Source organism: Clupea harengus, chromosome 16 (genome assembly GCF_900700415.2).
Source record: "Clupea harengus chromosome 16, Ch_v2.0.2, whole genome shotgun sequence".
NCBI classification, from domain to species: domain Eukaryota; kingdom Metazoa; phylum Chordata; class Actinopteri; order Clupeiformes; family Clupeidae; genus Clupea; species Clupea harengus.
In genome coordinates, this window is record NC_045167.1 from 2,967,459 (window position 1) to 2,985,189 (window position 17,731).

The 17,731-nt window shown below is 42.2% G+C and overlaps 1 protein-coding gene across 2 annotated transcripts in view; it reads right to left on the reverse strand.

Annotated features, from left to right (window-relative positions):
* The window catches only part of arhgef39 (Rho guanine nucleotide exchange factor (GEF) 39), a 31,314-nt gene extending 17,852 nt beyond the window's left edge, over positions 1-13,462 (reverse strand). Inside the window, exons 1-5 of one of the 2 annotated variants that reach the window (XM_012823763.3) lie at positions 13,309-13,462; positions 8,317-8,483; positions 7,579-7,673; positions 3,878-3,998; positions 1,079-1,197 (exon numbers count right to left, since the gene is read on the reverse strand). In XM_012823763.3, the coding sequence (XP_012679217.2) occupies positions 1,079-1,197; positions 3,878-3,998; positions 7,579-7,673; positions 8,317-8,472 (491 nt within the window). In that variant the 5' untranslated portion in view covers positions 8,473-8,483; positions 13,309-13,462. Of the gene's footprint in view, positions 1-1,078; positions 1,198-3,877; positions 3,999-7,578; positions 7,674-8,316; positions 8,484-13,091; positions 13,233-13,308 lie in introns of those variants that run through there. The other variant, XM_031583210.2, reaches the window with a different exon arrangement.
* Positions 13,463-17,731: the final 4,269 nt, after the last annotated feature.

Genomic DNA, 17,731 nt, shown 5'->3' on the forward strand with positions numbered 1-17,731 from the left:
ACTTGCACAGCTTGATAAAGCAATGTCGTGTCATTTGTGCTGGTTCTTAAGCATGTTTCAGTCCGTTTCTCACCCTGTTTCACTAATTAACTATGGGGACTGAGACCGCGTGAAATTACAGCCAACACAATCGGCTGCTTAACAAAAGGCAGTTGACAGTTATTGGACAGTCTAGGGCCTGGCTCAGGTCCTATCTCAAACAATAATTGCATCTGTCGCTGAAAGTCTACAATTCGTGAGATGAAGAGGGCGACTCGCAAAAACAACAAAACAGCGAAGGAGAATTCAAGCATGAAAACCACGACCCAATGGTGACAGTTTTCCTTGCTGTTACACCTGATATCCTATAATTCAACAAAAAAAATCGTATCTCAAAACACAACCAGACACACACACTCTGTGCAAGCGCGAGGGGGGGGAGGAGTGATTTGACAGCAAATCAGAGGACTTTTGTCACATCACAGGAGGCAGACTCACCAATGTCAGAAGACACTGATGCAGAACCAAATGCACTGGCTTCATTTTAGAAAATGACTATATCAATGCTGCAGTCGACGCTGTCGAAACATGATCGCATGTTTTGGAAAGGAAGAAAAAAGGGCCTTCTCTTGCAAAGGAGCAGGTGGTTGAGAAGAGGAAAATGTCTGGAAGTCCTGCTTCAGTTTCTAGTATTTTCTCAGGGACAGGATATGACAGAGCAAGCATGTTCAAACTTTTCCTCAAGTGAGACAAAAAAAGCAAATGTTCCTTTATATCAAGGAACCTTATATCTTAATATCATCTCGTTCAAGCAGTTTACACGTAAGATGCATACGAGTTCCAAAAGGGATCTCTGTTTCCATAAGCTGGAAACAAATAATGACATATGTACACTTTCTATGAATGAAACATGAAACCATCAAATCCTACGCAACAATGCTTCTCGAAAGGGTGGGCATGTAACATGAACCTATGTTAGGATGAGGGTAATAAAAAGTATCACATGTACCTGGGCATCAATTCCAGCCACAGAATGACTAACATGTATATGATGCATTAAACGATGCGCTGGTGTAACGGGCGCTCCCAGGGGACTCACTGCTGAATGCGCTCCAGGGGCAGAGCGAGCAACTCCTCCAGTTTCATCTGGCGGAACTCAGGCCGCGACTCCTGCAGCTTCTTGAAGCGCCTGAAGGCTTTGTTCTTCTTGATTTGAATCTGAACATGGAGAAGGAGATGACAACGTTTAACTGCCACTTTAAAAAAGCACATCTAAAAGTAGAAACAAATACAGCATTATTGCGAGAACAACATTTAGAGGCCATCCCATAATGTCTAGTCAAAATGTGTATTTATTTATCAATCAATAGTCAGTAATGCAGGAAAGTTAGAGCAGTAAAGCAGAAAATAATATCAGTGTCTAGTGTATTTATCCATTGCTTTTACGAAAACTTCCACTTTGAGGGATATATGCTCACATTTCTTGAATTGAGAAATCGGCAAGAATTTCTTTAGTGCTTTTTGTGAACGCATCCACCATTCAGTCTAACACCTGGATCACACAACCATGAACAAATGTTGCCAACACTGCAATTAGTGCTCCAATTTAAAGCTCCATGTTCTTCCATCTCATTTGTTTTTGGCCCCGGTCATGAGACTGAACATAACGTGGTGTATTCCCCTCGCTCTTCCCAACATCACTGAACTCACTGAACCTATTCAATGGATGGGTAATAATGACCTGTGGCTGTGGGATTTAAATGTATGTGACCCATCAGATATTGGTTACATTTTCCAGCTATCATGACTGAAGAAATCACAGAAACAATAAATGATAAAAGGGTGGACTGGGGAACCATCGGAATCTTTGCTGTTTGTTAAAGTGTGGTGTGATTTATGCATGCTATAGTTTATCGTCTGTGGGTAGAAAGTTCTTCCAACATTTTTTAAACGTTTTCAAAAGTATGGCATGATGTGATATATATTTGATTTAAGACTTCAGGTTGCCTTCAATCCAAAACTCCAGATGTTGCAACACATATCCAGCCTAACACTGATCCTCCACCATGCTTGACTGACCACTGTAGACATGGTTCAAAGAGTCTTACATTCCTTCTGCAGCAGTCTATAGGCACCGCCTTCTGTTACATTTGAAAATCTTAGATTTAGATGCATCAGTCCATGAAACCTCAAACCCTGTCTGGGGTGTCCAGTTTTTGTGTTCAGCAACAAACCCCCCTCTCTATTGTCTAGATTGTCTTTTCAGCAGTGCCTTTTGTTGTTGTTCGAAACAAAAAAAATCCTTCCAAGACCTACTAAGATGAGTTGTCTACTGAAGGTTGGAAAAAGTAACAGAATTATCTGTAGATTTTAAACTGTCTGAGTGTTGAACATTTGTTGCTGTCAAATATCTATATCTGTGAGTTACATTTGATCATTTTCATATTTAAAACTCTCTAAATGAGTCAAGCATCTCATAACATTCTGTTGAGATCTGAGGAGATGCTCATGGTAAATGGTGACTTAGGCAGACATGGGTCTGTGTGGGTCTTATGTAGCGTAGTAGACTACATGCTTAGGCAGACATGGGTCTGTGTGGGTCTTAGGTAGCGTAGTAGACTACATGCTTAGGCAGGCATGGGTCTGTGTGGGTCTTATGTAGCGTAGTAGACTATATGCTTAGGCAGACATGGGTCTGTGTGGGTCTTATGTAGCGTAGTAGACTACATGCTTAGGCAGGCATGGGTCTGTGTGGGTCTTATGTAGCGTAGTAGACTACATGCTTAGGCAGACATGGGTCTGTGTGGGTCTTAGGTAGCGTAGGTGACTGCATGCTTCTCAGCGATATACTGCTGCTAGCGCAGAAAGCCCCATGTTCCAGCAATTACGGTCATGTAGACCCGGTGAAGGAATCAATGCGAACGTGTGCAGCTCAGTCCGTAATCAATGGGATCAGTCAATTTGCTGCAGACACATCGCTCCTCTTAATTAACACATTAATATCACTGAGGCTCAGGACATCCTGCACATAAATAAGAGCACATGTTAGCAGCAGAGCAGCTCCTGAGTCTTCAGTCAGAGAGCGGAGAAGCTGCGTGGTGAGGATTACACCGTAAACACCATTCACTCAAACTCGTGGCAAACAACTCTGGTCAATACAGACACGCACACCGAAAACATAGACATGAATTACTTTCCATTTGGAAAGAGATCAACCTAAAGCCACCCTGCCAAACCGGGGCCTACTAACACAAATCAGTTGACTAGCCATCTATAACTGAGGATGTGTTAGGATTTTAACTAACGGAAAAGCTAATTAGCGCATGGATTTCCCCCTGCGCTATTTCTTCTCCACTCAACTTGATGGGGGCTGCGGACTTACACGGAGGTGAGAGATTTAAAAAGGTACAATTGGTCTGTGGTTCGGAGACAGAGAGGTTGCAGGTGTCATCTCCCAGCCTTAATCCGAGAGAGGTCTCCATTTTTTTTACCCCTAATAGATTTTCAAGTGACTGACATAACAAGACAGAACACTAACGGCAGAGAAAAGGGGTAATTCCGAGAGAAATTGCACATAATGGCCTAATAGGATGGGACTAATTGGAGAGGGAAAGCAACAGAACTCATTAGCATAGATCCATGATGAATGCATATTCATGAATAAATATTGACAGCTGGTAGCATTAGTTAACTGTGATGCGGAGTCGTATTTAAATCCTCCAACTGTAAAGGAAAAAAACACACAAAAAGGCCCCTTGTCTTCTTGACAAGTCATTATTCAAAACAAAAGATTTTAATTAGACCCCTTTTAAATCAAGCAAATGAAGAGACAAAACGTATAAAAAGGTAATCTGCAGTTGGGCATCACATATAATGTCATTAGTCTTAGATCTCTTACCTGTAGGGTTTTGTGTGCAGTCTGAATGTTGTCAGCATAGGTGCTGTAATGCGGCAGCTGTGGGCAGAACTGCTCGAAGCCCAGACCAAACTTCCCCTGCTCCAAATGAGCCAGCAAAGTCCTGATGGCAAACAACGCATTCATGAGATACATACACACACGACCCAGCGGGGTTACTCTGTGATCTTCATGAGAATCATGGCTGCCCTTTGGGAACATTTAAAGCCTTACACAGCCTCTCCTGGCCTTCATGTACCAATATGACCTGGGTGAATAGAAGTTCACACACTGCCAACTCATGTCTCTTTTTTTCCCGCAATCAGATAAATAATATAATTGCCACGGCACAGTTTCGGTAACCCTGCCTTCTAGGTAAAAAAAAATAATGAGGAGGTTAAGCAAAGTTCAAAAGGTGACAGTCCTGACAGATGCAGCTGTCGGGTAGTCAATCGTGCGGGGTGTCGTCTAAGGTCTGCTCCCGGTGGATAACGTATTTATGTGGCACTCAGGCAGTGGGTCTCCCCCTGCGGGCACCGACGGGGCTCTTTGAGAACATGCTCACCAAGAGACAGGAACAAAACAATGGCTTTAAAAAGGCACGGCGCTAATGCAGACAGGCATCCACGCGGATGGAAGTCGGCGAGCGTGTTGACAGTTGGGAAGGAGCATATTCAACAAACTTGGAGACACTAATATCCACACAAACAGGCGTGCATGCACAGACACAAACGCACAGACACAGACACACACTCACAGGCCCCGCACAAACACACACACACACACACACCTTCTCTCTAATGATGTTCCCCGAGATGTAACGTTGTTACATGCTTGAAGAGGGAGCACTTTGCTGTTGAAGTTGATTTAAATACATTTTAATGAAGTTGCAAGCCAAGGTAGCCTCTGTTTGTACTAAGGCAAAGCCAGCACAGCCAAGAGAGTTCTACCGAGGGCAAGGGGCAGGGAAAAATCAGTTGCCGATTTTCTACCCCCCCCCCCCCCCCCCCCGCCCCCATACAGCCAGAGGCTATTATGATAAATATAAAATTATGAATTATATTTATATATTTATTTAAGGGCAATTTTCTTCTCGGGCCGTCGGGAAGACGCCAAAGATAACATTAGCATTCCTCCTACATTATGTTAATCCACATTAATTCTTGGCAATTGCGACATCTGGGCTGGGTATGGCCTCAGCCAAACAATGACAGCCTATGAAACATCATGCGTGGAGAGCTGGAGCAAGAGAATACTAATTATTGTCACCAGGTAGTTAAGTAAGAACACAAAGACATAGTGATGCACTACAATCACAAGACAATGACACACACACACACACACACACACACACACAAAGAATAAAGAAAAACAGGACATTTCATTTCAGAACTAAAATCAGTGCAGAGTGTAACATTTGGTTAGACGACTTATTCTTTTTTTTTTTCCCCCTCTGACAGTGACAAGGACCGACTTCCGTCATGTGGGGATATTTTTTGATCTATTTTCATACCACATTTACTCTCATTAAGAAACCCCCTAGACGCACTCTTTCCGGAATATTCATCTTTCAAATATGGTTTTGATTCTGCACTACTTACTCTGTAAAGTGACAGCACTTTCAAGTTTGTTATTATGGTTTTGTCATGGAGCAGTCAGGGATAATTGGGTTGCTCCTACCACGCCTGGTCCCGGCACTCCCATGAACAGCCAAACGATGATGAATAGCACTGCTGTATCAATATATTCTATTTTTTTCCCCTTTACTGTTCAGCACTGTTTAATAAAATCAGAATGTATTACAGTTGGTACTACCCCAAGAGTACACAAACAAAACAGGGGATGTCAATTGCATCTAGTCCCCACCCCACCCCCCCACCCCCAACTGCTCACGTGCATGTGACTGTAGCTTCCTGGGCGTTTTTTTTTTACCAGGCCATGCCCAAGTAGTCGGTTTATTTCTCGGAATATATGTATTGTTTTGTGAGTGTGGTTTCCAAACTACAGTGGTTAGTAGTTGATTTAGCACATCTTAGACATCAACAAAAGGTCATTTAGCAGAGATGGACATTTGAAAGCACCCCTAAAATATTTACAGGAGCATATATGAGGATAAAAAATAACTGGTTTTGGACTGACCACTTCTACCATTGGATGAGTGCTTCAGTAAGAATGCACCAAAGAGGTACGTAGCTTCAGTTCAGGATGATTTTTTAATCATCAGTCGAGCACTACCATTTCTGAGTGTATCCAAATTGAACGGGTGCCACTGCGCTTCATCCTCCCTCACACACACACACACACACACACACACACACACACACACACACACACACACACACACACACACACCATCACCCCCTCACAGATTCAATAACTGATCATAATGATGATGCATGGTGATAGGTTTCCAATTTAACCAATACATCAGACTTGGAGATTCCTCTCTCCATCTTCATTGGGGGGGGAGCAGACTAAGGATGCCTGTCAGTCTTGCATTGATGGAAGCCTTAGGGAGCCACTGTGATTCATTATTCAGACTGTAAATATAATTTTCAATCAGGCGGTCGGTGATGAAGCCCTCCCTGGCTGTCAGAAGCCTCCAGATCCTGTTGTTCCAAAGACTACGGAAACTCTAATCTGGAGTGCTGCTCCACAAAATGGGGCAGAAACTCGCGCCGGGGTTGATGTCAAGTCTGATGAGGTAGACCTCACTCCCTCCAAAATTGTCTTTCCAAAAATGGCAAAACTCATTGGCCAGGCAACGGGCAAATCTAGCGAGCACTTTGATTTAATGCGGCCAGGCTAGAGTCTGTTTGCAGATCTGTTTTCTCTAGGGCCACTGGAAGCCAGGACATGGACAGGAGCTGCTCGTTTGCCAGTAATTATTTGCTCAGATGTGTGAGGCCTGGGTGCATCAGAACGCGTGATGCCTCATCAGAACTCGGCGCCCAAGCCAGCTCATCCATGGCGCTCTGATGAGCCTCCCATTAAGCGGCATGGACTTCTGGACACCTGCGAGTTCATTTGCTGTTTGTTTTTCTCCAGAAATCAGCTCGCAGATCAATGCCAAGGCTGCACTTGAGGCCAGTTTTGTTATTTCATCTGTTCCTTCTCATTTCTCCCGTCTCTGGCTTTTTTCGTTTTGCAGTTTCTGTTGTGCCGGCCGGCCGGTCGGCTCGTGGACCAAACTTCCCTCGAGCAGAAAGTCTACAGGCCCAGAGACTGGGCCTCATGAATTAGTACTAAGGCTCGGCCCATTAAAAGAGTACGCTCGAGCCCGGGCACATTGATTTCTGAAGCCTGTCAAACTGACCCTCCAACAAAAAGTAACTATAAAGAAGGTTGCAATAGATGAGTGAATCCATTAACATGTCAGAGGTTGTCTGTGTTTTTCAAAATACGCCTTAGTAAACAGAACTAATGGAGAGGTAGGCATTAAGAATAACACATCCCCAAGGCAACATGGCTGAAACATTCCAAAGGCCTTCGGAGCAGATCAGCATCAATTCTCGGTCCCATTTGTATGAATAACATAGGACAAGAAAAGCCAGACAATCTCCAAGTTCATCTGAAACTTTGTTCTCATACTAGACACTTATTAATTGCCCAACGCCCCCACCGCCACACATACACACCCTTACATTCCTCCCCCACCCTCTTCACAGAGCAGATATGCAGTTAATTATTTAAAGCACACTTACTGGTTTACCAAATGAATGGATTTAATTGAACTGAAGATGCTCTCTCTAATGTCCTGCCTCAGGGTTCCTTTGGCCTTCAAAATCTCCACAAAGTACTGTAGAAAGAAGAGGAACAGAAGGAGGAGAAAATTAAATCTTTTTCTGAACCTCTTGTGTAGGACTCTTCATCTTGCTGAGCCAGCCACCTTCTATAGAGATACCCTTGGAACAATGAGAGAAAGAGGTCTTGAGAGAGGGGAGAGACACTTCTACATGGCTGACATCTCAATTACTCTTCACAACTTAGCGTGTGGAGTTTAGCTACTTCACCATTGCCAGGGGGCTGGGGTGGGGTGGGGTGGACAAGAGCACTGCACAGAATATGTAATTTCTCATAAATTGGCGTTACTTTAGATAATCAAACGATTCATTAATATAACACATATGCTAAACTATATGAAAAGAAATGTGGGTGGTGGTGGTTGGTGTGCAGAGTGCAGTGCAGTGCAAGGTAATTACACAACGACTGGAGAAGGGCATAATAAGATATTACATAAAGCCACCAATGGGTCATAGAGGACACCATACACAGCGGTAAACGTGGGTGAGATGCAGTTGGGAGAACATAATTACATAGAAAAACCCCATGGCATTGATGGCTGCATATAGGTTGTTATTCGTGTCCTAATCATAATAAAGTGACCAGTGGCCTCTGTGCTTTCAAACAGAATCCTAATATCTCAGGTGGTGTCCACTGACCGTGGTGACCAGCTCCAGCTGTGCACAGTAGCGCTGCTCGGTCTGGACCAGCTCCCGGCCAGCGCAGCTCCTTTTCTTCTCCCAGCGCTCCCTCTGCTCCCGGACGCTGCGGACACCAGAGGGGCAGGACGGGCTCGGGCTCGGAGCGAAGCTCATGGTGCAGGACACTAGGAGCACAAAACAGAGAGACAGGCTGACCTCAGATCAGGAAGTGTTGGAGAACACACATACAGCGAATTCCTTTAGTCATTTTGATGGTCACCCTGCCATCTCTCAGATACTGATATAGAACATAGTCATAATCCGATCATCTATGCATCAGTTCTTCTTCACTGCCTCAAATTCGTTTCTGCATTGTGTTACTTATGCTAACAAATGAAGCAGATCCTGTATTAGTTTTATTTACTAGCTACTTTTTCTGCAATAGATAATAATAAATATGCAAACAACATCTAGACGTGGCTAAGGAGATACCTCATGTACAAAGCCTTGTGTAGAATTCCTACTAAAACATGGCGTACACACTGGACATTGGGTACACACAACACTGGAAAGCTAAACACACAAAACATTTTGGATGCATGAAATCATGTGCACCCATAATTCTACACACCCTTTCTTTGTCAAAGTAAGTATTGGTACAGCATTCTGTGGCGAAAAGATTGGCATTACTGCAACCCGTGTCAATAGTGTGACCATTGGTATGGAATTCCGAGACGATAAGATTAAATTAATGTTCAAGTGTATTGGTGGCACAGGTACCTGGGTTCGGTTCTCAGTCAATGCAGGTTGTCTTTGTGTAGGTGCTTCAGGCCCAGTTTTAATGAATTGACTATGGTTAGTAACTTTAATCAATTTACAATGTCATAAAGTTACTGCCTAAACATATGACCTACACTGACTAAGACGCGTCATGGAGGTGCGCCAACAGGGGGCCATTGGGCCCTGTGAGGCTCGCCCCGAATGAAGGAGGGAGGACTAGTGACATTTCAGCGAACGCAAGGTGGAAGTGCACAAAAAATATTTGTATTAGGCAATTTGTGTGGTGGGGTCAAAGCACCACACAAAATAATCCTTAGCCTGTCTGGGAGTGGCCGATGGGGTTTAGCAGCCACATCTTTAACTGGGCATCCACGGTGTCTTGATAGGCCGTTAAAAAGTCTATCAAAATAACTGCACACATAAATGAAAAACATTCCGACATCAAATTAATTGTGTCCCAAGAAGCCACCAAACCCTGCCAACTTAGGATAAATTAATCATGAGTTGACCTAGGCCACCTTGCCACTATATCAGTCGGTCGCATTTCTGCATCACAGATCATTTGTACGACCGCTCTTGCTGCAACTTTAATGTTAGCCTCCTCAGCCACATTATATCGGAACTTTGTACACCTGGCAGACATACGGATGACCCTGTCCCATCTGGAATGCCCCTGTTGTTGTCAAGAAGCCCAGTGTGGTCGGCACATGTAAGGGAACGGGCAAATGCGTGACTGCTCGCAGCATTGCACTTTAAAGCTGGACTTCGAAGAGGATATCTCGGGGATGTCATTTATGGTTAGGGGTGCTAAGCCATCACTAGGGGCATCTACTTCATGGTCTTGTACATCTTTGCAGATCTATGTATGCAAATTAGTCCCGCCTCTGTCTCCACCCACCCCTCGGCCGCCCGCCAGCAGCTCCAACTCCACTCCTCAAACACACAAACCTCTGCTTGTTTTGTGTTTTGCTTGTTACTGTACAATAGCATGTGGTAATACGGGCGTAATTCAGGCATACATGTTCGATCAGGAAACCGACAACAAAGAAGAAGAGCAAATTGTACAGGGTCGGCAACAATCGATGTGTCAGAATGATACTGTTTTTTTGTATTGTAGAGATGTATCGCTCTCTACAATATTAGAAACATCACGGTAATTGATAACACGAGCCTTCGGCTTGACCACATTATCAAATAGCTAATAATGTGTCGCTAATGTTAGATAAATGTTGGTCCAGCTCTGACTTAGCTTGACTGAAATGATAAATACCCAGATGTGCCGTTAGAAAGAAATGTATTGAACACCGTATAAAGTCTGAAGAAAGCCAACTAGTTCATCAAAAGTAATATCATACATGTATACAGACGTTACCCCTCCTTCCTGACGGGATTGGTTCCTTAGGTTTGTGACATATGGAACCCAGGCTATTTGATTCTGTGTTTTTAAGGCTGTCCTTGGTGCACTGCAGATCTAAGATGGAAATATTCAGCCATGGCACTGACTGCTTATTATGCTCATGATATGATATGATATGTAGCGTATCATATAAAAACACCATATGGACATGTATACAAGGTTAAAAACTTGATTTTCACAACACATTATTCTTTTCCCTGTTACCTGTTAAATCTTCTAATTTGTAGCCTTAATTAGACTAATTATCATTAACATCATATCATTAATGTTAATGTTACATTTGTATGATGACTCAGTGGGATGCAGTTTGAAAGTACACTCCCCATTGTTTCTAGCAGCTATCATATTGTATTATTGGAAATAATACTAACGCCCCCCCCCTAAATAGGCCTAGCGATGCCCCGGAGATAGCTCTTGGAATACTGAAACTTTCTATTCTGCCATTGGCAATATCCTTTAATAAGCCTAAAGCTGTGATTGTTATTAGACTCAGTATTGTCTAGCATTTGCGCAGGCTTACATGTACATTTCTTTAACTCTTGATACATCCTGCCGAGAGAGTGAAAGATGGCCATGCGCAACGTTTTTGGGCGTGTGCAATGTTTGTACATGAGGCCCTAGGGTAGGAACAGAACGACGATGATGATCTCCATGAAACCATGATCTCAAAGAAAAAATAAAACACACTAAAATCAAAAGCCTGTGTGTGCTTGTGGAAAACAATTCCTCCACACACTGCAGCAATTCCCAGGAGCCAAATGCATTATTTCTGAGACCAGCGCTCAGTCCGCAGTGCTGTCTGGTTTATCAGCATACACCCCAGCCCCAGCAGCCCTGCTCCTGCTCCTGCCCATCCAGCCCACACCACCTCCCCACCACCTCCTGTGTTGTATGCGGTCCCTCTACTCAGGGGTGTCCTCCCTGCACTGCCTCATTAGTGTCATCTCTGTGGGCCCAGACCACCGCTTTAGCAGCAATTAACCCCTGTCTGGCCCCGTGGGAGGCCTGCGTCAAGCGCCCACTAACACACTGTAAACAAGCCGGTCTGATCAACGCCAACAAGCAGGGAGGAGGGGGTCAGGAAGAAAGGTCCCTCTCTGCACTGAATGACAAGATGGCCGACATCAGAAGCCCCATATTCTTGCTTTTGTGGGAAGGTTAGTGGCCAACGGCTCAGCAAAAAATAAACTGAGCAGATCAGCTCGGCCCTAGTTAAAGGAGGCAAGAGTGGATTGCATTTTGAAATATTTCCTCTGATGTGGGTAATGTAAGAAAACATGACACAAATTGCACATTATATTTTCATCTACTGCTGCAGTGTCTGTAGTGCTGTACTTCTGCTTTATCCATCACCAAGTGTTAGAAGGGTAAGGGTTAGTTTCTAGGTTAGTATAGGTGTATTATATTATATGTGTAGTATATGTTTAGTATATTGTACATTGTCAGTATATTTAGTATAGTTAGAATGTGTTTAGTTTTCTAAGCTAGTACAGGTTTTTTATATGTTTATTGTATGTGTAATTTATGTTCAGAGTATTTATATGTTATGTTATGTTATGTTATGTTAGGTCGTTGTGCAGTGTCTTGTCATAAGAATTTCAGTGCCCAGTCTGATTCTGTTCTGTGCATCTGACAATAAAAGACTTGACTTGGTTATCACAACGGTTGCCTCCCCCGCTGTGGTGAATCCTGCGACACCCAGTCAACGCAGGGGGCAATGGAGTACTACCTGGTGTGGGCACCTCTGGTCACTAGCTCTCTCTCTAGGGTCTGCATCACAGGGCCCAATGGCCCCTGTCGGAGCACCTCCATGACGCAGATTAGTCAGTGTAGGTAGGCCATATGTTTAGCCAGTAAGTTTGTGACATCATAAATTGATCATCATAATGCTGAAGTATGTACCAGAGAGTTCAGTTCAAAGCAACCTACACTGACCAGGAGTCAAACCCTGGTCAGCTGCTTTGGATGGCAGCTATGTTAACCTCTGACAACCAAATTTGGCATAAAGCACCAGAGGGTTGACACGGATCTTATGCAATAGTGACAATGTTATCGCCACTGAATCAGCACCAACTGTCACTTTCAAACCCAAAACAGATGCAAGAGCGGTTCTGCCAAATATGAGTGGCGTGTGTAGGCTAATACAGACACTGCATAGGCCTACGATATGGAGCAACTGGACAATAACAAAGGGCGGATTTCGTTTAACCTTCACTTGAAAAAGTAGGTACACACATTGCTTCAAGGCTGAAACCTTCCGCATTTAAAACATGCTCCGGTAAGTCTTTTTACTCAACAGACAACACTATTCGGGAAGTTTCCCCTCACATCTGCTTACTAAACCGCCAAGATAACGCCGTAGTGTAAAACGACACTAAATGACAAACAGATGTAGTTTTATGTCAAAGTAGACTCATTACCTTTACTAGCCACACTTGCCCAGTGTTACAAGTTAGCCTACCAGAGTAACTCAGTAACACTCTGCTGGTTTGTTAGAAATAATGTAACAATATCATCGTTTTTTGCTCATCACTGTACGATCAGCCGTGACACATGAATATGAGTGAAATAAATATAACGTAAGGCTAAAACCTACTTTGACCGTTACTGACGACCCTGTCCTTGCTACAATGCTAACAAACTAACATTCAGTAGTCTAACTTTGCTTTCGCCCAGTCGTTACAAGCTTAAGGATTTTAGGACATGGTAACCTAAATGCCACGTCCTAAAAGTACACTTAAATGAGGATTTTTACGAATTCTAGTTGTGCATTGGTTAAAGTGTGTATTATTTGTGTTTGCGAACAAACTGACCTGACTTGCTTCTCAAAATTGAATCCAAGCGGGCTTTTCAGTTTTCCGGGTTTACGTCAAACACCATTGGCTATTTCTCGAGCCCTCAGGGAAAGGAAAACCAAAGGGAACATCGAAACTCAACCGCCCACCTTCAGCCCTATAACACTAACGTGGCATTATTTGCTTGCAAGTAATAGTGGTTGTAAGTAATATATTGTATACTGAAATTATATTATAGAAAGTATCACCGAGACATGGAGATGGCATGTGTCTTTGTGTACTTCTAATAACAACTGTGAGAGTCTGTAGCATACTCAATCTAGCCTTTGCCTTTCTGTGCGTGAAAATCCATGTGTTTTGTAAAAAAAAAAAAAGAAGAAGTTCAGCCTGGTTTAACTCTGTTTTGCCTTCAAAGTTATTTACCGTCAGGCTGGAGAAGAAAATTCTTGTTGTGACTTTTGCTCTGCAGGAGTCTATAAGGGGAATTTATACTCCAGATGATACATCTTAGGAAATGAAGGAAAGAGAAAACATATCTCAGCAAATTTGTGCTAATTATGAAAATGAGTGGGTAAGATGAAAGTGATGCCCCCTGATCAGGCGTGGAACAGTAATAGCCCTAACTCCTCAAAGACAGTCCCTTGCAGATTAACAAATCCGTGTAGACCACGGACCATGCAAGTATAGGTATTAACTTAGTTTTCTTTCATTTCCACTGCCTCACAACCTCTGCAAGTGCTTGAGTGCTCCATGATTGTACTCAGCAGGAACACTGACATCTAGTGTTACCTGAGCTGATTTTAGGAATCGTTGCAATAGCCTTTAGACTGTTCAAATCACTCCAAAGTTGCTATTCATTGTCTCAGGAGACACCACTGCATGGATTTGTGGTGATCCAATTGATCCAAAACGATGTATCAATATGTTGTAGATCAATATGAGTGTTGATTACCTGAATTTACTGGAAAATCTCCCCCCTTCTCTCAATCATGTACTTCTGTTGCACAAACAGAACTGCAAATGTGGATGTTGCATACACCACATCAGTGCTTGTCCATTCTCAACAATACTGCTGGGGACTTTGCCCTTGAGTAATGTTCCCTCTATAAAGATACAACAGATACAATACGAAGAAAATATACTTCCACATAATACTTTATACAAGGTCAGATAATTATATACTATGAATTGATGACAAACTGCTCTAGAGTTCATGCGTTTACAACTGGCCATACCAGAATCTGATACTAGTGCATTATATTACATATATAGTCATATTATCCATATTATTCGAGTGACGTCTTTACCAGATGATTATTAAAGTGAAACATTGTAAAGAATTTTCAGTACAGTATCATCATTCTGTTCAAGTGCATGTTTAATGAGTATTTCATTAAAATGTATGACGATATTGGCTGGTCCATTCTTTATTGTTTTTTTTTAAATTTTATTTTCATTTTATTGTGTTTCCAGAGTATTTGGTATTATAATAATTGGCCCCCAAACAGACCTGTGCAAATTAGGCCCATTTTGCCTGTAGGCTATTGAGGCATGAACGGTAAGAGACACCACAGACAAAGGGGCTTTTTTTACCTGAGGAAAAAAATGTATGAGTGTCAATAATCTACACAAGTAAAGCAACTCTCCCAAGGTTTTTTAGGCCTGTGGTGCATTATTCATGCTCACCGTTGCCAGAGGACTCTTAATTGACCCCTGCTCCTTGCAAAAACTTCATGAGATGAAAGAATGCAATGTTTTGTAATTCAACTTTTGAGTCCCTCTCGCTCTATTCAATAGTATTGGATTCCGGGTCATGAATAATTCAAAACCTGAGGGGTTACCTTGGCTTGAAGATGTCATGAGGAACTATGCCTAAAGTCTAGAACAAGGTGAATCATGTAAGCACAGACAAAAAGGAGTATCATCATAATAAACATGGCCTGCGTACAGTCAGCCGACAGGTGATGATACCTGTCTTGATGAAGCACTACGGATATCTTATTTTATTTTTTGTTCAGTTACTGCCACGTCTATAAAAGCACCCTCACAGAAATGTATGGCACATGGTGTTAAAATCAACATGTCAACATTTATTTAAGAGAATCTTTAAAAAAAAATATAATATAACTAGTTCATCTTAATTTGTGTGAATTATTATATCTTCAGGTTATTATAAAAGTGGTTTCAGCCATGTCTGAGGTAGCGTCGCTCCAGGCTCAGAGAGGCAAAGCCCTTTTAGTCGCTAATTACTGATCTACATAGAACCTACTGCATACTCACATACCTCCACTAGACGTCCACGAAAGTCCTCTCAACTTTTCAAAAGGAAAACCTTTAATTACATGGCCATAACAGCAAGTAATAGATTAAGCCATGCAATGGAAATGAGGTTGTGGACAGAGTTGAACAAACAAACACACCCCAAAGATTTGGTGAAAAAATACAAATGGAGAGAAACTCTGCCCAGGATTTTCAAAAGCAATTTGCAGTAATCGCCTGTGGTCTACCTTTGGTGACCTTGATTAAAGCTCTCAATCAGCCTCCACAACCTGGCACTCCATACTTGTCAGTGTTCTGTATGTTTGAAAATGGTGAGCTCATTAAAGTGAAATGACTGTTTGGCCCTGGGAAAAATAATCACACAGAAACAAATAGACACACGCACAAAAATTGAATGACACTCTAGTGGTAAAGGACCATTGAAAAGCGTTGTGTTTGGCAAAACCCAGTGGTTTTCATGGATAATGATAAACTGTCATGGCTGCAATTACGACAAGCAGAGGATGGCAGGGTTTTATGCGTGTCAATGAGGTTTGCTCCTAATTGACGATGGGGGACACTAGCTCACTCGAAACCTGTCACTCAAACATCAAGCGTCAGAAAGAGCTGCTATTGAATTTGTGTGCATGAGGTAGCATTGGGGAATTGTTGAGAGGTGTCCTTGCAATACATGGAGGTCCACTGCTCTCCCTTTAAGTACTATTCTTCCCAGTTATATATGCAAACAAGTGGAAAGAATATAATAATCTCCATGCACTGTTTAATGGCGGTCACAGTCTCTCAATGGAGATCCATTTGAAAGTGAAACTGGTGCCAAGGGAATGCCATGCTTCAGTCTACTGAGTGTTACTGCTTCAGAAAGTGCTTGAGTTCATGGACTGGATGGGACTCTACACTAAGCATTGCCCCCTTCCTTTAGAGGAATAGTTTGTTAAAGGAAACGCAGTGAAAATATTGAAATATCAGTATTATTTCTAAAAGATGCTGTGACTTGAATTGCCCATGCATTGGGGAATATGTCATTGGATTTCACTTTTTTTTGTCCATCTCTTACTGACAAACAGAGCTTGTGTTGCAATTGAAGGGGCTTAACCAGTGCACAGACCTCTTGGATTCTATTGAAGTCAAAGCTAGACTATTCTAACCGTGATCGTCAACAAGAACAAACATGAGCAGCAAATTCCTTTTCAGTGCAACCTTATTTTTAGCTTTCTTTTATCTCATCATAATTGTTTTATCCTCCTGAGGTATTTTGCCTTTATTTCAAAGTGATTGCATGCAAAGAAGGTTTGAGAGTCTTGTTGCTTATTTCATTTGGACATATTATTAGCTCTCTGCTGTTCCTGAAATGTCAGTTTTAATTATTGTGATTCACTCTCCTTTGAACATGGATGCACCATACATTACAGCACTACCAAAATTCAGCTAGCCAGAATCTATGCCACCTACAAATGCAGTGGAGAATCCCTGATAGCAGAACAATGAATGGACATATCATGAATTGTTAAAGCTGTTTTGTATATTGTTTCCAAGTTATGTTGGAGTTATTAGTTGATGCGTGGCTAAGGATGATCAATAATAACAACTCCCTGTTGTGCCTTGAGTCACTCATGGCACACATACATACTGGATGAGAGGTGCCAGTGTAATAACCTGAACCGCCAGTAGCAGGGAGTAGCTAAATATCCTGTTCAAAATGGTCAGGCGCAGGTATGTGACTAATTCTACATTATAACAACAAATGCAATTCTGAGAAGAATATGTATTGACGTATAACAAATTATGAACTTTGCTGTATCATAGATTAAAACAGATGTAAAGACTTTATATTGTAATTATTTTCTTTTTTTTAAATAGTAGGCTTGTGTTTGAACCTTGGAATCACATACGGTAGTTAAGAACTGTGTCATTTCACCCAAGCAGTGCGGCTTGCTAGGGACATTGCCAGTGAGCAGTTAAAAATAATGAATACTTGGACAAATACATATACTGTATCAGTCGCCAGATCGCATAATCAACAGGAATAACTAAATGTGAATTAATTGTCCATATTTATGGTGTGAATTTTTTATTGGAGTTCGTGTTTTTTTATACCTTTAAAACAACCATGTTTTTTTCACCTGGCAAATGAGAAGATAAGATAAGTTGCAAGTGAAAGTAT